This window comes from Littorina saxatilis, linkage group LG15 (genome assembly GCF_037325665.1).
Source record: "Littorina saxatilis isolate snail1 linkage group LG15, US_GU_Lsax_2.0, whole genome shotgun sequence".
Taxonomy (NCBI): Eukaryota; Metazoa; Mollusca; class Gastropoda; order Littorinimorpha; family Littorinidae; genus Littorina; species Littorina saxatilis.
This window is the reverse complement of record NC_090259.1, coordinates 12481507-12505561: the sequence shown is the minus strand read 5'-3', so window position 1 is coordinate 12505561 and position 24055 is coordinate 12481507. Positions and strand designations below refer to the sequence as shown.

General features: G+C 42.3%; 2 protein-coding genes across 2 annotated transcripts in view; one reads left to right on the top strand and one right to left on the bottom strand.

Moving 5' to 3' along the window:
* LOC138948574 (uncharacterized) overlaps positions 1 to 24055 on the top strand; it is a 37982-nt gene that overhangs the window by 2960 nt on the left and 10967 nt on the right. The window lies entirely within an intron of this gene.
* On the bottom strand, positions 20346 to 22654 carry LOC138948573 (uncharacterized). Its single transcript, XM_070320131.1, has one exon. The coding sequence runs from the start codon at positions 22550 to 22552 to the stop codon at positions 20465 to 20467; it is 2088 nt and encodes a 695-aa protein (XP_070176232.1). The 5' UTR covers positions 22553 to 22654; the 3' UTR covers positions 20346 to 20464.

Here is a 24055-nt window from a genome sequence, read left to right as displayed (position 1 = left end):
CTGGGGATGCCATACTCAGTATTTCTCATGTCAAGTTTCATGAAGATCGGTCCAGTAGTTTTCTCTGAATCGCTCTACACACACACACACACACACACACACACACACACACACAAACACACGCACACACACACTCACTCACACACACACACACACACACAGACACACAGACACACACACACACACACACATACACCACGACCCTCGTCTCGATTCCCCCTCTACGTTAAAACATTTTGTCAAAACTTGACTAAATGTAAAAACAAGCAGGCAGACATAAGACAGACACACATACCCACACTTAGACAAAGTCTCATGACAATCTACATTTTCAACTGTGGAAAAAAGAACAAAACTGAAGTAAAAATGTACCTTGATCAGTAACCTTAAAAAAGCACATCAATGAAAAACAATACAACAAATTAAACAAACATTTCCGGAAAGTAGCGTTAAAACAATGTAAAAATTGTTTTACTTTTTACTCGAACTTATCTTTTAAAAGTAATAAGTAATGAACTGCAGCAGGCTTGAGCTAAACCCCACACTTGTATTATTTGGACAAGACGACATAACAAACACCGATGAAGGTTTGATTGTATTTTATTGCAAGCCAAATGTTGTGTATACAAATGTAGAATAAATAAAGTAAAGCCAACATTGACCTTTTTTTGTTTAAGGAGCTGGCCTACACATGTATACAAGATCGATCAACATATCCACAGAATTGAATTATGGAAAATTGAGGCTGAAGTAGACAAGAATGTAATAGAAGCGCCGACAATGAACAGTTTCAAAAATCGCTTGGACAATGCACTGAAAGACTATATGTATAGCCCAAATGTCAGTATGCCTCTCACTACAAATTCCCACCAGCCAAGAAAAAGTTGATAGGATAGGACACAGTCAAAAGATCGTGTAGGTTACCTAGCTCAAAGTTAGGCTAGGATAGCAACTGATCAAAAGATCAGACAAAGGCTCAACAGCCTAAGTACCAGTCTGTCAACATATCATATCATATCAAGTGGGTTTCATACTTTACCCTTGTAGAACAGCACTTATTATAATTGATTGTATATTGTATTGAATATGTTTTTATCCGTCATATCCACTCTATTATGAGGGGCGGAGCAGTTAAGCTGAAGAGTTTTTGCTATTTTATGCACAATTTATAAACGTTATAAAATTATCCTTGATTTTAAACATGATCAACTGGTGTCAGCAGCCACTCATTTGTCTTTTAAAGTTAGTATTACATCTTCTTTTTTTTGACAGCCGGGGGGGGGGGGGCTTTCCAGAACCCCTGTAACCCCCCCCCCTCCTAATCCGCCCCTGATTATTATCTGACTTCTATGCATTGCATCACAAATTGTGAAATTGCCTGAATAAAACATCTTTGAAGGAATAAGTAATGACTAATAAGTGATAGCCTTATTTAGCAATGTCTTATTATGCAACTTGAACACTGTCGTTAAAGTAGAATATTATAGCTGCCAAAGATGTCAGACCTGACACATGCATGTTTTGTGTTGGTTCTTGATTGACTTATTTCCAACTCGCAAAACCTGTCTGGGTGTCCATATCTCAGAGCCCCAAAAGCATGATTTTATACAGCATTTCAACATTTCGTGAAGTAGACAACCAAGCACAAAATTAATTCACTTTTAACATATTTTTCTTCTCTGTATGCATTTGCTGATGTCGCAATGCACGGTGAATCACTGTACACATTGACATACTTCTCAAATGACAACGTGTCGGCTCATGTGCCCAACTACTTAGACTTGAAAAGAACCTCGTCATGGCTCACAAAGCCGTCTTTCTTCAGAGCGCTCCCAAACACTACTGGGCTTGCTGAATTGAAGCGTACAGCCAGCCCACTTTGTCAACATCACGGGGCGTACAGCTATGCTCGCCTTACACAATGACCTCTTTTCAACCCCGAAACTTGATAAGGTAATGAAGCGGGGGGGGGGGGGGGGGGGGGGGGGGCGGGGATGCCAAAGGAATGGGGTGAGATGGGGGGTGCTCTGTTTAGTCGTGTAGTTTTGCGGCCCTTCGACCCTATGCCAGGTTTCCATGTGTGTGTGGGAGGAGGGGGGTTATGGTTGGTTGTTTAGATCATTCGTTTTCATGCCCGTCTTCCGTTTTTTGAGGGGGTGTGTGTGCGGGGGGGGGGGGGGGGGATAGATCATAGGTCATTCAATTCCATACCCTGCCCTGTTTGGTAGCGAAGTTTTGCGGACATTCGATCCTATGCCTGTTTTCCGTATGTATGTGAAGGGTGGGGGTGGTGCTCTGTTTGGTTGATTACATGGCAGGAACTTCGATTCCATTCCCTTCCAGGGGAGGTTGATCCTCTTTTGGCAAGTTCAGCTTTGAGAACCTTTGGCTTGAATGCCTATCTGAATGTGTGTGTCGGAACTGAAGAGGGACAGGCGTATGTTTGGTAGTAAGCCTATTAATGGAAGAGCGCTGGTTCTTTGCGACTCTTAGTTTTCGAGATAGGTGTGACTGACGAAGAACAGGACGTCACATTCCAAATAAGCACGACTATGTTCCAGGTGGAAGCCGCTCAGATTGCATTTCTTCGGGAGGTTTCCGCAAAAATAGATATTACACGATTTGCGCGAAACAGTTGAGAAGCAGACGATCTCTGAGATCTCTGTTCGTCTCGTGATAACGTTAAATTGAAAGAATTGTTGGAATGTGGTCAAAACGGAATTTATAGCATTAGTGGTAAATTGTGTATAATTAAAACTTTTTTGATATCCCAGTTAGTATGTTTTGCAGGCACTCTCTGCACCGACAAAAGTGCTTGATAGATTAAATACTATCCTTTTTAAATTTTTGTGGAAACGGAAGTACTCAAATAGTAAAGCTTTTGAAAAGGTGAAACGAACAGTTTTGTGTAATAATTTAGAAATAGGAGGTATTCACATGATAAATAGGCACAATATGCAGACATTCTTTTTGTTATGTTGGGCAGTCAGTCTACAACAAGCAGATTTTGCAAATTGGCAATTGATTCCAAGACATTATTATGAGGTTCTTGGAAGCCAGCTGTGTTACTTTAAATCAACTGCCAAACCGAAACAGTTTATTGGTCTGACCAGAGTTAAATCAACATTTTGGCAACAAGTTTTAAAAGTATGGATTGAGAACAGATATTTATGTCCTGTTCAAAAAGAAAGTATTTTTGATCAATGTTTGTGGAATAATGCAGATATTATTTTTAGAAATAATGTGTTGTGTTTTGATAAATGGATTGAAGCCGGTGTGAATTGTGTACGTAATGTATGGATAGACGAAAATATTGTGTCATTTGAACATATTTGTGCCATTATCGGATATAGCGCCACAAGGCTGTTTGAGTACAACGCTTTGCACACGGCCCTCTGCGCGCGAGCACTGCGAGACAACACAGTTATGACCAGATTTCAGCATCAGACAGGCAGAGCAAAAGGTTCCTGCATCCACTCCATGCATGCAGCAACAACCAAATTAAAACGTCTTAAAGTGATGACAGCTTCGACGGGATTTTAATGCAGTATTTATATAACAAGGTTGGCAACATAAGGGCACAAAGGCGGCAGTAGGCATGGCTCTTAAAACCCTACTCCCCCTAAGCTGAAGAATCCTAATCCGTAATTGGACCGGAGGGTGTTTCGTAATTCTACGAATTGATATATTCTTTTCCCTCATACGCTGCCTTTTGTTTCACGAAGACTTCCGTTCTGTTCTTTGGCAGCGGGCCCCTTGTGCATACGGCCGCTGAAGGAAATGTTACCCTTTCAGATTCCAGTCGTATGCCAGCATGGGATCTGATCCGAGTTACCATTCGTAGATGGAGAAAAGGTCAACAACTAGGGGACCCAGTATCCGTTCATACCTCCGCTTACATTGGCGTTCGGGCATTCCAGAATCCTGGGTATTTGTTGCGTTTACGCAATCACACCTTTGTATTTAGGTGTCTACATTGAATTTCTTGGCTAAAGCCTATGTTACATTTTTAGGTAAGCCAGTTACTTGTATTAGCCATGTCTACTTATGCAGACTTTGAATTAGCTCGTGCCAGTGAAATGAAAGAGCTCTGCCTACTGCACCAGAGTAGCAGACACATAAATAAACATCCTAAGAGAAAACATGTATAAGCGGTTTGAGGTACCTCTAACCCCGAAGACCTGACAAATGATTAGCCTTTGTTAACATCAAGCAATCATAAAACGACAACAAATTGTGTTAATGCTATTCCCCGATTAAGTTAACTCCTAGCTCCCTAAACACATTATCACATATAGGTATTTATTTTGTTGTCTTCTCATGAATAAAACCAGTTGTCATCAATTTCGTTATTCAGCACATGTAAGGTTTGACATAATTATAACCCCCAACCTACAAGACAAGTAATCGAGATACTGTACGAGAGGTTAGACAAAACCCTTACCCACAAGGCGTGTAATTGAGATAATGCAATTGAGATAATGTACATGTACTGCAATATGGATACTGCACGAGAAGTTGGACATAACCTTAACATAAAAGACCTGTAACAGCATAGAAAAGGAGATACAAATACAAGAGGCTGGACATAAGAATTATAAACAAGAGGCTGGACATAAGAATTATAAACAAGAGGCTGGACATAAGAATTATAAACAAGAGGCTGGACATAAGAATTATAAACAAGAGGCTGGACATAAGAATTATAAACAAGAGGCTGGACATAAGAATTATAAACAAGAGGCTGGACATAAGAATTATAAACAAGAGGCTGGACATAAGAATTATAAACAAGAGGCTGGACATAAGAATTATAAACAAGAGGCTGGACATAAGAATTATAAACAAGAGGCTGGACATAAGAATTATAAACAAGAGGCTGGACATAAGAATTATAAACAAGAGGCTGGACATAAGAATTATAAACAAGAGGCTGGACATAAGAATTATAAACAAGAGGCTGGACATAAGAATTATAAACAAGAGGCTGGACATAAGAATTATAAACAAGAGGCTGGACATAAGAATTATAAACAAGAGGTTGGACATAAGAATTATAAACAAGTGTCCGAAGGCAGGTGTAGGATTGCCCTGAATCGGAGGTGATTCAAAGTCCCTTTACGACACAATACTACGTGTAGCAGTCCTAACCGAGAAACTCCACACGTGACAAGTTTTGTATCACCCTGCTGGCGCTATAAACAATTGTAATAAACATGCAAAATCCTCCTGGCACAGAATAAGATATGACCCATATTCTGCCAAACAACCCCCCCTCATACATCCCCAGGCACATGAACAGGAGATTACCCGTAATCAGGTAAACATACTCTCTCCCCCCCCCCCCCCCCCTCGGCCCTTGAAAAGGAGATAACGCATTTTCTGGCCCACACCCCCCCAAATCCACCTGGTACCAAATAAGAGATAACCCATCTTCTGACCAATGCAACTCCCCCCAGCATGGGTATTCAGGCAAATAAGCTGTCACCAGTGTATCGGCTAGGAGCAGGAGAACCTTTCACTCTTGTGGTGGGGTGGGTGGGAAATTTTTTCTCCGTTACGACACGTCTTACCACGCCAAGTTCAAGACGAACAAGTCGCGTAAGGCGAAAATACAACATTTAGTCAAGTAGCTGTCGAACTCACAGAATGAAACTGAACGTAGTCCGCCGCTAGTGCAAAAGGCAGTGAAAGTGACGAGCCTGTTTGGCGCGGTAGCGGTTGCTCTGTGCTTCATAGCACGCTTTACTGTACCTCTCTTCGTTTTAACTTTCTGAGCGTGTTTTTAATCCAAACATATCATATCTATATGTTTTTGGAATCAGGAACCGGCAAGAAATAAGATGAAATTGTTTTTAAAACGATTTCGGAAATTTAATTTTGATCATAATTTTTATATTTTTAATTTTCAGAGCTTTTTTTTAATCCAAATATAACATTATTTATATGTTTTTGGAATCAGAACGTGATGAAAAATAAGATAAAAGTAATTTTGGGTCGTTTTATAAAAAAATAATTTTAATTACAATTTTCAGATTTTTAATGGCCAAAGTCATTAATTAATTTTAAGCCACCAAACTGAAATGCAATACCGAAGTCCGGCCTTTGTCGAAGATTGCTTGGCCAAAATTTCAATCAATTTGATTGAAAAATGAGGGAGTGACAGTGCCGCCTCAACTTTTACAAAAAGCCGGATATGACGTCATCAAAGACATTTATCGAAAAAAAGAAAAATATGTCCGGGGATATCATTCCCAGGAACTCTCATGTAAAATGTCATAAAGGTCGGTTCAGTAGTTTAGTCTGAATCGCTCTACACACACACACGCACAGACAGACAGACAGACACGCACACACATACACACACACACACACACACACACACACACACACACACACACACACATACTCCACACCCTCGTCTCTATTTCCCCCCTCTACGTTAAAATATTTAGTCAAAACTTGACTAAATATAAAAAGGAAGTTGGGAGATTTACCTCCCTTGACTTATCCTCGGTGCGACTTTTTACAGAAAGGTGAACAAATGATCATTTTCGACCGTCTTACCAGTTACATGTCTTACAGCCAAACCTGGCCATAACCAAATTTAAGTAAAGACTTAAATTGTTTTATGACCAGACTTCAGCATCAGACAGGCAGAGCAAAAGGTTCCTGCATCCACTCCATGCATGCAGCAACAACCAAATTAAAACGTCTTAAAGTGATGACAGCTTCGACGGGATTTTAATGCAGTATTTATATAACAAGGTTGGCAACATAAGGGCACAAAGGCGGCAGTAGGCATGGCTCTTAAAACCCTACTCCCCCTAAGCTGAAGAAGCCTAATCCGTAATTGGACCGGAGGGTGTTTCGTAATTCTACGAATTGATATATTCTTTTCCCCCATACGCTGCCTCTTTTTCGCGAAGACTTCCGGCTCTTTGGCAGTGGGCCCCCCCGTGCATACGGCCGCTGAAGGAAATGTTACCCTTTCATGTTGCATGCGATCTGATCCGAGTTACCATTCGTAGATGGAGAAAAGGTCAACAACTAGGGGACCCAGTATCCGTTCATACCTCTGTTTACATCGGCGTTCGAGCCTTCCAGAATCCTGGGCATTTGTTGCGTTTACGCAATCACACCTTTGTATTTAGGTGTCTACATTGAATTTCTTGGCTAAAGCCTATGTTAAATTTTAGGTAAGCCAGTTACTTGTATTAGCCATGTCTACTTATGCCATCAAACTGGCGACACCAGATTTTTCAAAGTTTGGTTACAGCCAGTTTCCGCCACCCCTGTGCCCTAATGTAACTCTAGTACGCTGTCTACAACTTTTACTTTATCTCAAAACAACAATGTTAGGTGTATAACATTTTGGAACATTTCGCTTCGAAATTCTAAAATCAATGAATTTTGCAAATGTGTCGACAGCTTACTATAGGTAAAGGAACAATGCATATGTTATTATGTAAAAGAAGCTCTTAACGTTCAGAGTAGATGATTGTAGTTAGACCCCTTCCCCATCGTTGGAAATATGTCCAGATCCGCGCTACCTTGTGCCTGAAAGTCCACTTTCTCCAACAGAGCGCGGACAATCACGTCCCCTTCTGCCCCCAGAACCAATTAGCCCCTTGCACAGCATTTATGCTGCTTGCGCGCAGCTCCATACTTTGCCAAAGTAAGACCATTTAGTTCTTGGGATCACGACAGAGTATAACAACACAGTTAAAATGTACCACATTCTCGAGGTTGTGACAAGATCACGAACAGCCAGGTGGCACTGCCAATCGCTCCAAAATGTAGCACAATGTCTGCAAAATGTGTATTTTGCTGTGTCATAGTAGTGGAAATACGTTACAGCTGTGCAGGCCTGGACTGACAACGGGTGGGGGATGCAGAGGTGCTTCCTGATAGTGTGAAGGTGCGTCTTTAGCCAGATCATACAGCTTGACCCATGAACGAGAATACCTGATACTAAGAGTTGATTATTAGAAAACCTCTCTATAACAAGAGATTGCAGCCGCATACTGGTTTGTGTCTGCCTGTTTTAATCAGTTCTTTTAACAAATGAGATTATTGATGACGGTCTTATTTGTCCCAACCGGGACCCATATGCGTTTGTTTGGTTGTGTGTGGGTGCAAGCATTCTCTTAATTGCATTTTAGATGTTTATACTTGGTCTGATTTGCGATTTGTTGTTGTTGTCATAATTATGTTGTTTGGTTGCTAAAGGGCAGATGAACTATACTTTTCCATCCATTGCTTGTTTGTGGACAATACATTGTCTTATGTCTGACGAACGACCAAAGACAAACACCTCCCTTTTTATGGTTGTATCGGGACTGCATGCAACGCTGGCTGTCCCGTTCCTGGGTAGATTGGATGAAATCTCCACCAAATGGACGCATTGCCTTTTTTGCGATACAGCCTGAAACTGATATCTGGTCAGATATGAGCCATCAACATGAATGACGAGTAAATTGTGAATGTTGGAGGAGCTGCAAGGCAAAACAAAAAACAAAACAAAACAACATTGCATTAACAGCGCAGGGCACACATCCGGTGAATCGCCCACAAATCTATCAACGTAGCATCCCTGTTAAAGGAAGGCATCGGGTATGTAAACTAAATATTATTTATTTATTGCTATTTCCCCCTGGAAGTGGAAGCTTTCCAACACATCGAATGCACTTTTATATGTACGTAATTGAAGCAAAGTAGACGTCTTTCATACTAACAGTCTTCCTAATCTAAACAACGAAGTGACTGTGGTAAGATGAACAAAGTTAAAAAACAAAGGATTACTGTACTCACCAATACAAAGACGACACAAGACGATTACGAATTTTCGCTTCTGGAAGCTTCATCAGGAAAAGAACACAAAAGACAACAAAAAGCAGACGCAACACGGAACGAACAGGGTTTGAAAGAAAATGGAGGGGAAACACGCAAAAAGGGGAAGGAACTCTAGGAACGGAAATGAATGAAAGGGGAGAGAAGTGGTTGGATGATGTCAAGGGCGCAGGCATACAGACTAAAAGTAATACACACTCATAAAGGGGGGGGGGAGGGAAAAAAAAGGAGGAAAAACACACGCACGCACGCACGCAAACACACACACACACACACACACACACACACACACACACACACACACACACACACACACACAAAACCAAACACATGAACATACACAGAAAGAAACACACACAACACACACACACAGATACAAATACACACACACTAATAATGTTCACGATCCCTGCATACATAGTATAACCAAGCAGAATCATCTTCTTGACTTGTACACCGTAAGCTGCAGCGGTTGCTGCCAAATTCTAAAAGAAAGAAAAACACTCTGACTCACAATACATGTGTTCAGCAATGGACCCTCACAATGAATAAACAAGGATGCTGGGAGATAGACTTCCCCACACACACACACACACACAAACAGAAAATGTGCTGACATTAATCTATGTTTGGGTCCCCCTCATAAAGGGGGAGGGGGGAGGGGGGGCACGGTCTGAAGTGCATCTGTGTCGAGGTGTCCTTGGACTTCAAACTGCTTGTATCTGTGAAGATATTGAATGTTAAACTGACATAATACCACTGTTCTCCCCGCATCCATGGCGGACACTGCAGCGTTGCTAAATCTGGTGGGATGCCTGCCTTCGGGATGGAATAAGACAAATCAAATACAAGCATAAACTCCTTCCCCCAACTGGAGTTGATATTAGAACCTTGTTTGTCGGGTAAATACCGTAAAATCCCTAGCATAAGCCCACCATCTAGCAAACGCCCACCCCCCACTTTGGGCCAAAAGTTGTGCACAGGGGTAACTACCTAGCAAACGCCCACCCTGATTTTTTCAAAGAGACTATAGGCTCACTTTCACTAGGATTTGTGCAGACTGTTCCAAAAGTCATCTTTTTCCCCTTCTTTACCTTTTCGTGTTTCTTTCCTTTTTTCTTATTCTTTGTCCCCTCTCCTCACTCCCACCCATCGTTCATGTTTTTTTCGAGTTTCTCTTCTCTTTTTTTTCCTAAGTTTGTGGGTTTTTCTTTCTCAGAAAGATTGGGCCTTTTGAAGACAAAATCCAAGTTCAGAACGTTTCATTTCCAAAGACGATCGTGTAATTTCTTCCCTGTACAGAAAGAAAGGGCTTCATTGGTGTTGACATTTCGACATTTCATCAAGTTTCTTTTTCCCGGAATTGTGTTGTTATTGTTTGTCCTTGCAAAGGTCTGGCGATTTTCTTTTTACTCATAAATTTATATGAATGACTATGCTCGTGTTGTTTTCAGAAGAGCCAGTCCTTTTCTCTCTCTCTCTCTCACTCTCTCTCTCTCTCTCTCTCTCTCTCTCTCTCTCTCTCTCTCTCTCTCTCTCTCTCTCATGGTTGGCCTTTCTTTGCCTCAAAGTCCTTTTTTTTCTTTTTTCCTTCACTTCTACTCACACGACCTAACTTACATGCTTTCTGGGTTTGTATTCACTCAATTACACGGTTGAGCACAAAACTTACTTTGTGCAAAGGGGTCTATCCCTAGCAAACGCCCACCCCCCAATTTTGCCCTAAATCTGTGCACATGGGAGGTGGGCTTATGCTAGGGATTGTACGGTAATGAGTGCCACCCTGGCAGCCACGGGAATCAGGAACTGGCAACCAGCTTAGCCGCTTCTTGCGATGTTCCAAACATAATAACAAATATCGCGGATATTTCGCGAGGGCTGCTTGGATACCGAAAAGGTCTATTTATACTATCAAAGCCATAATCTACAAATCAATCTTTATCTGTTCAGGTATGGACCTTTCAGTATAAATTGAAGTTAATATATAAATACTCGAACTTGAGCGAATCGTTAAAAGGCAAAAGCAACAACTTTATTTTATGCACAGCGAATTATCGAGTTACACACCCTTCACAGCTTCACGTTAACGCGTTAACCATCAGCCTCTGGTCACATACACCGTCAGGCCTTCACACACAATACAAACACCCTTTCCTTTAAACACCCATTCTTAAAATCATAGCCGGACAACTCGAAGGTTGGAAAGTTTTAAAAATAGGAGCCCAGAAGCAGATAACGCAACGGTCGTGTCTCTTCAAACGCACGAATCTTCTGCACAGCGCTTGCCTCTTTAAATCCTACCGCCGCCGATTAGCTCGTGTGACCCGCAGTTAATTGTTTGTTGCATTTTAGATTCAGAGGCACACAAACACGTGATATTGCTGTTATAGCGAGTCGTATTGAAATCTCCAACTGAAATTGTCCATGCTCCTAAATATGGACCTGTGAGGCTCCTAATATGGACCACATTCAAATATTCCACAAACATTCAAAATAACACGCTACAACCAAGTATGTCCCTTTAACGTTTATTGAAACGTAAACCTGAACAATGTCATTCAATTCAACAAGAAGAAGAATTAACAAGTCGCGTAAGGCGAAAATACAATATTTAGTCAAGTAGCTGTCGAACTCACAGAATGAAACTGAACGCAATGCCATTTTTCATGGCAAAGGCAGTGAAATTGACAAGAAGAGCGGGGTAGTAGTTGCGCTAAGAAGGATAGCACGCTTTTCTGTACCTCTCTTTGTTTTAACTTTCTGAGCGTGTTTGTAAACCAAACATATCATATCTATATGTTTTTGGAATCAGGAACCGACAAGGAATAAGATGAAAGTGTTTTTAAATTGATTTGGACAATTTAATTTTGATAATAATTTTTATATATTTAATTTTCAGAGCTTGTTTTTAATCCGAATATAACATATTTATATGTTTTTGGAATCAGCAAATGATGGAGAATAAGATAAACGTAAATTTGGATCGTTTTATAAATTTTTATTTTTTTTTACAATTTTCAGATTTTTAATGACCAAAGTCATTAATCAATTTTTAAGCCACCAAGCTGAAATGCAATACCGAAGTCCGGGCTTCGTCGAAGATTACTTGACCAAAATTTCAACCAATTTTGTTGAAAAATGAGGGCGTGACAGTGCCGCCTCAACTTTCACGAAAAGCCGGATATGACGTCATCAAAGACATTTATCAAAAAAATGAAAAAAAACGTTCGGGGATTTCATACCCAGGAACTCTCATGTCAAATTTCATAAAGATCGGTCCAGTAGTTTAGTCTGAATCGCTCTACACACACACAGACACACAGACACACAGACACACAGACACACGCACATACACCACGACCCTCGTTTCGATTCCCCCTCGATGTTAAAATATTTAGTCAAAACTTGACTCAATATAAAAATCGGGTTCAACGGGTAAAAAGGAAGTGGAATCAGCATTGTTAACATCAATCTGCTGTCATTCCTGGACAACTCAATGGCAGACAAGCAGAATTAAATATAGAATAGACCACTTCTTATAGGCGAACTCGGAAGTTAAAAAATGTCTTGTTATCAGAATGTGTATTGATTATCAGTTTTAGAACGTGTCCATAAGCAGTCTGCTTGTAAACGTTCTTAATGCTGTTCCTGTTTATAACATGTATACAAGAAATTAATAAAAACACGCTTAAACCAAGTTAAACAAGTCGCGTAAGGCGAAAATACAATATTTAGTCAAGTAGCTGTCGAACTCACAGAATGAAACTGAACGCAATGCCATTTTTCAGCAAGACCTTATACTCGTAGCATCGTCAGTCCACCGCTCATGGCAAAGGCAGTGAAATTGACAAGAAGAGCGGGGTAGTAGTTGCGCTAAGAAGGATAGCACGCTTTTCTGTACCTCTCTTTGTTTTAACTTTCTGAGCGTGTTTTTAATCCAAACATATCATATCTATATGTTTTTGGAATCAGGAACCGACAAGGAATAAGATGAAAGTGTTTTTAAATTGATTTCGACAATTTAATTTTGATAATAATTTGTATATATTTAATTTTCAGAGCTTGTTTTTAATCCGAATATAACATATTTATATGTTTTTGGAATCAGCAAATGATGGAGAATAAGATAAACGTAAATTGGGATCGTTTTATCAATTTTGTATTTTTTTTTACAATTTTCAGATTTTTAATGACCAAAGTCATTAATTAATTTTTAAGCCACCAAGCTGAAATGCAATACCAAAGTCCGGGCTTCGTCGAAGATTACTTGACCAAAATTTCAACCAATTTGGTTGAAAAATGAGGGCGTGACAGTGCCGCCTCAACTTTCACGAAAAGCCGGATATGACGTCATCAAAGACATTTATCAAAAAAATGAAAAAAACGTTCGGGGATTTCATACCCAGGAACTCTCATGTCAAATTTCATAAAGATCGGTCCAGTAGTTTAGTCTGAATCGCTCTACACACACACAGACAGACAGACACACACACACACACACACACACACACACACACACACACACACAAACACACACACGCACATACACCACGACCCTCGTTTCGATTCCCCCTCGATGTTAAAATATTTAGTCAAAACTTGACTAAATGTAAAAATCAAAATCGTTAAGTCCTTCGTGAGACATAGCAAGCCAGCGTAGGTCAGCTGACAACGCACACGAACTCAGAATATCTCTGTTAAACATACCAGGATGTGAAGTGGGATAAATGGTGACACACTTCACGAATCAAGAGTGGAGTTTTGTTATCAAGTCTAACATAAGAGTCAAGACGACCCCCCCCCCCCCCCCCCCCCACACACACACACAAACTCACACGGACACACACACTGCAATCAATTTTAAATCTGTTTGCAAAAAATCGATTTTAACGACAACTTTAATGAGCAAACTCATTAATTAATTTTTAAGCCTTCAAGCTGAAATGCAATACCAAAGTCCGGACTTCGTCGAAGATTACTTGACCAAAATTTCAACCAATTTGGTTGAAAACTGGGAGCGTGACAGTGCCGCCTCAACTTTCACGAAAAGCCGGATATGACGCCATCAAAGACATTTATCAAAAACATGAAAAACACGTCTGGAGATACCATACTCAGGATCTCTCATGTCAAGTTTCATGAAGATCGGTCCAGTACTTTATTTCTTTATTTGGTGTTTAACGCCGTTTTCAACCACGAAGGTTTTATCGCGACGGTCGGTCCAGTAGTTTTCTCTGAATCGCTCTACACACACTGACACACACACACACACAAACACACCACGACCCTCGTCTCGATTTCCCCTCAATGTTAAAACATTTAGTCAAAACTTGACTAAATGTAAACAAGAAGGGTAAAAGCAACCGGCATGCAACAGAAGTAAAAACAAAATGCTAACAACAAAAGTCACAAACAAAATATGATCGGGTTGTCCCTGCACAAGCAGTGTGTGCCCATCTTTTGCAGCTCCTGCAGCAGATCATGTCCTCCAGGCTCCACTCGCCACACAGGTTGCAGTGCCAATTCCCCTCAGTTTCAGTTTCTGCTTGCTTCGTGTTCTCTGCGGTTTTCTTTGTTGTTCTCTTCCTGCTGTTCGTCGGAATGGTCATCCTGGTGGCATTCTTTTTTCTCTGGTACGATTTTTCTTCCAGCTTACGTTTGTAGGGGCTCGCGGTGAGCTCTTCTGAGGATGTTCTACGGTCTTTCTGACGTTTTTTGACGATGGATTGGAAAGCTCCACGGTAGAACCTTGAGGTGGAAGGACACAATCATAATGTCCAGCGTTGTCACAGAACGCGAGGTAGATCAAATACACCGGAGAGGCATGTGCAAATCCACTCCCATACTTCAGTGTGCTCCCTTTCCTCCTATCAAGGATGATGATCGGCCTTTTCAGCATTTTTGATGAAGCATCCGTCCCTGGTGGTCGTGATGGTCCGTAAGTAGTTGCCCGAGGTGACCATGGTTGTTCTGAAGCCGATGGTGATGAGGTTGCAACATCTGGTCGTGGTGATACCAAGGGCTGCGTTGATTCTGAAAACATGTATTCAGAAACAGGTGATCTGGATGGCTGCGATTGTGATTGCTCCACATCCGCTGCTGATGGTTGCAAAAATGTGGTTCTTGCAACCGGTGGTCGTGCTGGCAGTGGCGACGGCAGCGATGTTGTGTATTCATGAACTGATTGTGGTGGAGACACCTCTGATTTTGTAGCCAGTGATTGAAATGGCGGCGATCTAGCAACCTGTACTGGAGGCGGTGGTGGGTGAGACTGGGTGGCCGAGTGGTAACGCACTTGCGCTCGGAATCGAGAGGTTGCGTGTTCGACCCTGGGTCAGGCCGCTATTTTCTCCCCCCTTTCCTAACCTGGGTGGTGGGTTCAAGTGCTAGTCTTTCGGATGAGACGAAAAACCGAGGTCCCTTCGTGTACACTACATTGGGGGTGCACGTTAAAGATCCCACGATTGACAAAAGGGTCTTTCCTGGAAAAACTGTATAGGCATAGCTAAAAATTGTCCACCAAATACCCGTGTGACTTGGAATTATAGGCCGTGAAAAGTAGGATATGCGCCGAAATGCGATCTGCTGGCCGATGTGAATGCGTGATGTATTGTGTAAAAAATTCCATCTCACACGGCATAAATAAATCCCTGCGATTAGAACTGTACCCACGGAATACGCGCGATATAAGCGTCATATTGATTGATTGATTGATTGATTGAGACAGTGAAAGACCCTGTGAACTTGGAATTGCAAATACCCTGGGCGACCCATCGGCTGACGCATGAAACTCTCGCTGCTGTCAAACACCTCTCTGGAACATGGCCATATGCCGCAGGATCTGAACCCATTGATGGCTGTGCTCATCTTGGCAGCTTTCAGGTATGCCTCATTGAACAACGTGCACACCTGCAATGGGGTGACACGTCGTCCTGGGTGGTTACGCAGCCAACTCGCAATGGCCTGGTCGTAGTATAGTAGGTTTGCGGGGGTTTGAAGAGTGAGCGGTCCATGGGCTGCATTTTGTGTGTTGTGTGTGGTGGTCACGACAACAGGATCACGCCGTTTTCTCTGGCTTGATTGATTGCTCTGATGTTACAGGTGTGGCTCTTGTGGCTATCAAGAATGAGTAGAACTTTCTCATCCACTGTCGGCTTCACATGTCGGATGAAATGTTCAAGCCAGTCGCAAAAGGTGTCAGTGTCCATCCACCCACTCTCATTGCTTGTGACAATGGAACCAAGTGGCGCTCCATCCGCTAGTTCTGGGGGCATACGCTTCCGTTTGAATATCACCATGGGTGGTACGTAAATGCCATTGGCCGACGCACAGCATACAGCCGTTGTGTTTGTGCCACGTTCCCTGCTCGAAAGAGAACCTATTTGATGTGTTCCCTTCTGGCCAAGCACCTTCTGGCACTTCTTCTGGACAGTGCTGACGCCAGTTTCATCCATACTGTAGATGTGTGAACCTACCAGTCCGTTTTCATCGATGATCTTCTCAAGCAGGTCAAAGTATCGATAAACAGCTTCTTTGTTGAATGCTTGGGCTCGACTGATCTCAGGGTGCCTTCGCATGAACGTCTGATACCATTTCTTTCCAGCCATCTTTTTCTCTTTGTTAAATGTGTGCGACATCCCGTTCATATCCGCGATCTCAAACACGAGAGCCATCAGTGCCCGCCTAGTAGTCCCGAAAAAAGATTTACACAGAGAGAGGATGTGCTTCACCAGCTGAGCCTCAATTTCTGTAGGCAACAGCTGGTGTCTGCCGAGAAGTTTTGTCTTTCCGTTTGTGTACTTGTTCTTGCTCGTTATGTGACGTTTCAAGGTTGCTTTCGGAATGTCATATTCCCTTGAACATACGTTCAACCCTAGGCCATAGTGGTAGGCGTCCAATGCTGTGCTTAGCTCATCGTGAGTCCATTGGCCACTGAAAAATAGAGACGTGGGATAGGTATAGCACACATACACCCACACACACACACACACACACATACACACACACAAACACATACACACATACACATACACGCACACACACACACACACACACACACACACACACACACACACACACACACACACACACACACACACACACACACAACCCATTAGTTAAAAGATGTTGGTAAGTTTTTTTCTGGGTAAGATTTTAAACTTCAATGTTCACCATGACTAAAAAATAAAGTTTAGGTGTCCGAGATTTCCAAGCAGCATGACTTCATGTCGTCAGGAACTTAATGAAGTCATGCCAAGCTGTTTGGAATTGTTCTATTCTTTTGTGATGTCTTGATTCATCTGCAATCACTTTGTAAAGTTTACGGCGCCTAATATGGACCTTAGGTCCCCTAATATGGACCGGTCCATATTACGCGCCCACAGGCGGTCCATATTAGGCGCCCATGCATCTTTCAGTATTTGGTTGTACTCTTCGTTCTCCAAGATTACAGAAAGCCAACACTCGCAACATACATTACAGACACCCTGAGGTGTCCGATAGAAGGTGTCGTTTATCTTGTAAGCTATTTATGTGCAGAAACACTGATGAGTTTCGAGGGTCAGATTTAGAGTGTAAGCAATCAAAAGAGAAAAGGACTCACCGTTTGGACTTCCGTGCCTTCCCGGACATATTTAACCTCTGCAAGTCAGTAAGGGAGAGTAACTCTATCGCTTGCAATCATTTATGAGTGCTCTCGCCTTGTTATTTCCATGGAAAGGGGGTGGTCCATATTAGGAGCCGGCCCATATTAGGAGCCCTCCCCCTACATTGTGAAAAAGGGAAACTGGATCACACGGGTTCACGATGGCTCAGGGGTAAGATAAACCACACAAAAATAAATTCTTTGAAAATTGTTCGCTCTTTATGGAGGGCACCGAGGATGTTCTCAAGCGGTGAGTGTTTAAATGAAAGGGTTTTTGTACTGTGTGTTCAATACTGACAGTTTATCCTACATACGTGAGAGAGACACCCGTGAGATAATAATGAGGGCCCCAAAGGGGGGGGTATCATCACGATCACGGGAAGGGAAATTTTAGCTTTCACGATCACAGTTACCTTGATTTTTGTTTTCGCGATCACGAACACCAGTGGCAAATCACGGTCACGGTAAAAGTTGCATGTACAGAAAGCACGTGTGAAAGTAAACACAACCACACAGTAATTCGCTCCTCTGGATCTATTGTTTATTCACCACAAAGTGAGAACTGTTGCACTTTTTTATTATTATTATTTTAATTCTCTTTCATACACACATAGAAATACACATATCATGATTTGTAATCAGTAACAAGAATATTGTTTTCATTGTTTTCTCTCTCTCTCTCTCTCTCTCTCTCTCTCTCTCTCTCTCTCTCTCTCTCTCTCTCTCTCCTCTCTCTCTCTCTCTCTCTCTCTCTCTCTCTCTCTCTCTCTCTCTCTCTCTCTCTCTCTCTCTCCACTCATACACATTCAACTCCCACACCCTCACTCACACACATGAATATATACTTTCACAATTTCAGATATCCAGAGCTAAATCTTGTAAACCCATTTTCTCAAAAACTATTCGGTAGATTGAAATTAAAATACATGTATGTGTGATGGGTTCTTTATTTTCAACTTTGCCATACAATTTGAGGTAGCCTACACCATCGCCTGGTTTCATGGCCTTAAAAAAACGGCAAACAGGAATGCTACGGGCCAAAAATGGTTTTACCTGAAAGAAGCGCGCAGTGCCAGTGGCGAAGCCAGAAGCCTGAGCCTGCGAAGCAGGCGAGCCAACTAGGGGGGTCCGGGGGTATGCCCCCCCGGAAAGTTTTTGAAAAAACGGTTAAAATCTGTGCAATCTGGTGCATTCTGGGCATCATTTTCAGGGCTGTAATAGTGTTGTGATCTTGTTAAAAATCCCATCCTGAACAATATTTTTTCCCAGGAAGCGACTCCAAGAACACAGAAGACTCGAAGGTGAGTGACATACCTTGTAGTCTTCCTGTGATAGTAGTAGTCCAGTGGACGATACCTTCCGCCTGTGCTCAAACTCAAAGATCTTGAACAAATTTCAAGATCTTTGCCTACATTCAGAACAGTCATAGAGCAACATACCTTGATATTTCGTCTTCGGAAAGACCGACCCGTAGCCTGACCTTTCCACCAAGGAAGGCATTCTCGCCGCCTGCTTTGGTCTGGCTTGAATCCACAAAATATAACAGAAGTTCGATGACAGTGCCGCTGCACGCCATTTTTGATCTTCGAATTCGAATTTGACTGAATGCACTCAAAACTTTTGCACGAAGCCCTTCCATTGGATGAAGTTTGGCAGACTTTTGCAATTTGCCTTCTGATTTGATCTCTTTTTGTATGTGATTGGTTCTCTTAAAGGGAAGCAATCGCTGTCAAAATCATATTTCTGAATGTGTTGTTGCTTCCCTTCAATCGGGATTGGCTCCTTGGCGAATAGAGGATCATACAGCTGTGAAAAATGTACGTTGAAAATAAAATGCTTTGCAATAATGCCCATCACGATCACGAAAACAAATGACGATCACGATCACGAGACTTGATTTTTTTGTCATCACGGATCACGGGCAAAGTCCCATCACGATCACAGAAATAGAAATTTCGGCAATCACGGTCACAGAAAGGTCAAAAAACGCCAATCACGATCACGATTTTAAACCCTTTGGGGCCCTCAATAATCGTTCAAATTACACGTGTGTGTATCATGTAAATGACGTCATGTCAAGCAAGTCTGGCAAGGACCTGTTTTTTTCCACTGCTTATGATGCCAGTCATCGAGACAAACGTCCTTATAGAAACAAAAATTGCGCTAGCAAATTACCCTCGATGAATTTGTATAACTACAGGGCCTAGCATTGTAAGCCGTTCGGCGTACTTTAAGCCGAAATAACATCTCCAGTACGCGGAACTCGATTTGGTGTACGCCGAAATGCAAAAACCTGTTATTCCCAAACGGTAAACCCAAACAGTCCCAGCTTTCGTTTTGTGCTCCGTTCGGTTCAATTCTCAATCGGTTTGACAGTGTGTTTGAGCACGCACTTCCTCTGGCATCGCGCGAGCATGCTTTGTGCCGGTGTTTTATGGCTCTAGACTTGACATAATGTCTCGAAGCGACATTGTTGAACGTGGTCAGCCATTCAGTGACAAAGAATCCAGGTATTCCTGGAAGTGGGAATGGCTGGATTTCGTTCCGAAGGCGGAAGGCAAGTCAGAAGAAGTAATGTGCCGATACGGACTATGGCTCAGAAAGGTTGCTATTTCTGGCAAAGCATACTGTGCCGGAAAGAAATATTTTACGCGAACAAGGGCTTCGCAAGGCCAAGCAGTTCAAACTTGAATCTTTTTCAAAAAACAATAAACCAAGAAGGATCATCTCACAACATCTGCTAAAGACATTTCCAGTGTGTAATTTTTTTTAACAACTTCAGTTTGTTCTCTGTGTATAGTTTTCAACATTTTCAACTTAAGCAAAGGAGGGACATGCTTTATGCAGGGTTCCTGCAGGGCAGAGCTGAAACAATTCAAGGAGTTTTCAAGGACATTTCCAGGACCAAATAAATGCTTTTCAAGGACATGATTTTCCCCAAATTAATGCAAAGCACCAAGCTTACCTTCAGTTTTTCAAGTTATCAAGTTTCTGGTGAATTTCTTTCTCAAGAGATGCCACTTCGTCCTTCTTGGTTTTTGCACTTTTCCTCAAAGCATTTGACTTTGCTATGAAGTTGAAGTTCTGCGTGTGTTCAGCCTTTTCTGCAAAAGCATCTGCGCTTTTGAGCAGGTCAGCCACACAATCTTCGATCTTTCTTTTCTTTGCTTGGAGAGTCTGAATCTCATCCATGTCAGCCTTTCTTTTTTGCACATGTGTCTCGTTCTTCTTCTTCTCTTTCTCTTCCTCCAAGTACTCAGAGTACCTTTGCCGAGCACTAGCAGCATTGTAGAGTAGCTTTTTTGACAACATCACTTTCTCAGCTCCACCTACGTTTGCAATGTGGTCTGTCACATGCCTCTGTGCCACAAGGGTTCTCCCTTTCATGTTGTCTGTCATAATCTCTTTGTTAACAGAGAATCCTCGTTCGACAGAGGCCTGTCCGTGGGACAACATCAGCAGCTCTCTTATGACACACCACAGGTCTTTCCATTCCTTCCTCAAAGCAAGCAGGGAGAAGTACAGTGAGTCAAGGCGTCCAGTCTGGGAATCAAAATCTCGTAGCTCAGCATTTCCAACCATTTCAGTTGCAAACTCCTTGTACTGGTCAATGATTGAATCTCCCAATAAAACATCCACTCTCTTGATCTCAGCCATGCCGTCTAAGCAGTTATGTAGCTGTTGCTCAGCCTTCTTTTTGTTGTTGAGGACCACATCGGGCTTGAGCCAAGCCAGGTTGCGGACAAGACTGTATCTCAGGGGTGATTTTTCCAAAATCTTGGTGACAACATGGATCAAAAACTTCTTTGTTTCAAGTCGAAGCACCATCTGATCCTTTTCAGAGACCTTTCCCCGTGACTTCAGGTCTCTCAGTAACCTGTGGGATGCAAAGCCGATATTGATTTTGCTGCCATCCTTGTGAGTTTTTACCTCTGACAAGTCCTGCGAAGCAAGGATCAGCTTGGAAGTAGAGGAACCAACATTCTCCATGATGTCATCCTTCACAAACCTGCCCATCATGTTCCGCACCACATCAAATAAATCATCTGCAAGGAAGGGGAGGACAGGCTTGTCAGTCTGATATTGCCTCAGGAAAGGCTCAATGTCTTTTGCAATGGAAATGAAGATCTGCAGCTTCACAGTAAACAGCACATCATTGCAACATTTCAAAACTGTGCAGAATGTGTCTGTACTGGGACAGTTTTTTGCTGCCTTCAACTTGTGAGCAAATGTCTGAAGATGTGGCCAGATTTCAAGGACTCTTTCGCAGACGCTCACATTCTCAAGCCAGCGGTGAGCACAAAACTTCTTGGGAAATGAAGTACATCCAGTCCAAGTAACAAAATCCTCACGTCGAGCTGGGGTGTCATGAAACAGTTTGTACATGGAACTCAGTGATTTGTCCAAATCCCAACCAGTTTTGTCGTAGCCATTCTTGAATGCGTTATGCAAAGTATGCAGCCCACAGCTGCCAACATTGTACAGCTGTTTCTTGGTTTGCGTCGATGTGTCAATATCTTTGCACAACTTTCCAAATGTTGACCAATTGACATTTGGTCCGTCCATTGACAACTGGACGATGCTCTCCTTGCCTAGAATCTCACAACATTCTTCAAGTTCAGAGTACAAAATATCAGCTGTAGCATGGCCAAGAAACTTGGACGTCAGATAGCGTGTCTGAACCTGGCCATCATCCCAAAACCGGATGTGAACGTCAAGTTGGTTTTGTTGAAGCTGCTTATTTAAGCTTTCATCGAACAGAAGAACGTATCCTCCGGCAGCCTTTTTTGCATTTGCTGTCAGCATTTCAGAGAAATATGGTCCAAGACCAAAGGTGACCAGATATGCCGCTTTGCTTTCTCCACATGAGAACTGTCTTGCTTCTGGGCAGTTTGGAAACATCTTGCCCAAAATACTGTTCATGCCTTGGAAACTTCTGAACGAGAAATGCTTCTCCATTGAATACAATGTCCAGTAGACTTCTGCCTTCAAGACATCAGTGTTAGAGCACCAACTTGATACAGTCACAGGCACAGAAGAATCAGGTTCAGTCATCACTGGAGTAGCAGATGAACTTGGACCCGAAGAATGCCCTGCCACTGCAGATGAGGCACCAACTGAGGCCCCCGAGGATTGTGTAGAGCTACAAAACACACATCTCCAAAGAGCTATCAGAAGAATGCTAGAGAGAGAGAGTCAGAGAAAGAGAGGGAGAGAGAGGGAGAGAGAGAGGGGGGGAGATGGAGAGGGAGGGAGAGAGAGAGAGAGAGAGAGAGGGGAAGGGAAAAAAGAGGCAAAAAAAGAAAGAGAAGAAAGAGAGAGAGAGAGAGAGAGAGGGGGGGAGAGGGAGAGAGAGAGGGAGAAAGAGAGAGAGTCTCAGAGATCACACCTTTGCTGCATAAAATCTTCCAAGTTCCATCGTCAAGAAAGAGAACAAGAGGCGAAGCCTTCAAAGCTCATGTAAGAAATCAACAAACAGTAACACAAACTCAATCACTCCGTCACACATACACACAGTAAGCATAGGTGAAACTGTGCAAGAAAGCGAGACACTAGATCTAGATCTGTCTGTCTGCATGTAGCCTACTTACAGGGACACGACTGCCAACTAGTCTCGGCCCGCTCAAAATAACAATGACCGAGACGCGTGACGTCTAACCCTCTTACGCCATAATGTGATGTCTTCAAATGACGAAATGTTAAAGTTTCTACCACACGCACACATGCACAGACAGATAAAGTTACGATCACATAGGCTACACTTCGTGAGCCAAAAGAGAGAGAGAGAGAGAGAGAGAGAGAGAGAGAGAGAGAGAGAGAAAGAGAGAGACAGAGAGAGATCACACCTTTGCTGCACAAAATCTTCCATCGTCAATTTCGGGGCAGAGTTTTCATTTCCTTTGATGAGCATCTGGTGTCGTGCACCGGCCATGTGGCTTTTTAAGGCGGCTTCTCCCATGCTCGAAATGTTGAAGTCTTTTTTACACACGAAGCATCGCGCATGATGTTTCGATTTATCCGATGCTTCTGCAAGCCAAGCTTTGTATTTTGCATTGGCAAGCCATTGACGGTTGAAGACGCAGTTGCCTTTCCCCATTTTCCACGCTAAGACACAGGAAATGCCACTGCGGTTCTCCGCGTCTGCAAACTATTAGTCATTCCGTAGTTGTTTCCCTTGCCAACTTCCGGGAAGGGAAGCAACTACGGGTGACTAGTAATAGTTCGTCTGCTTTCGTTTTCACTCGATCTTTTATTCTCCCAAAATGTGTGTACTGTATTTGACGAAAAAAAAGGGGGTTGCATTTTTTTTTTTTAATAAGACAAGCTGCTGACGAAATGTATAGGCAACAATTTGGAAAAATCAAGTACTTTTCAAGGACTATTTAACAAAACTCTATTTTCAAGCACTTTTCAAGCCCTGGAAAAGGTTTTCCAATTTTCAAGGAGTTTTCCAGGGTTCAAGGACTCTGTACGAACCCTGTTTATGCCTGAGACTGTGTATCGTTTTCAACAACTTTAAGACAAGGAGTGACATTGCTGACATTGTGTTTGTTTGAA

Excerpts from the sequence above, each read along its gene's own strand:
- LOC138948573 (XM_070320131.1), bottom strand. The coding sequence starts at position 22,552 with ATGACTGAACCTGATTCTTCTGTGCCTGTGACTGTATCAAGTTGGTGC.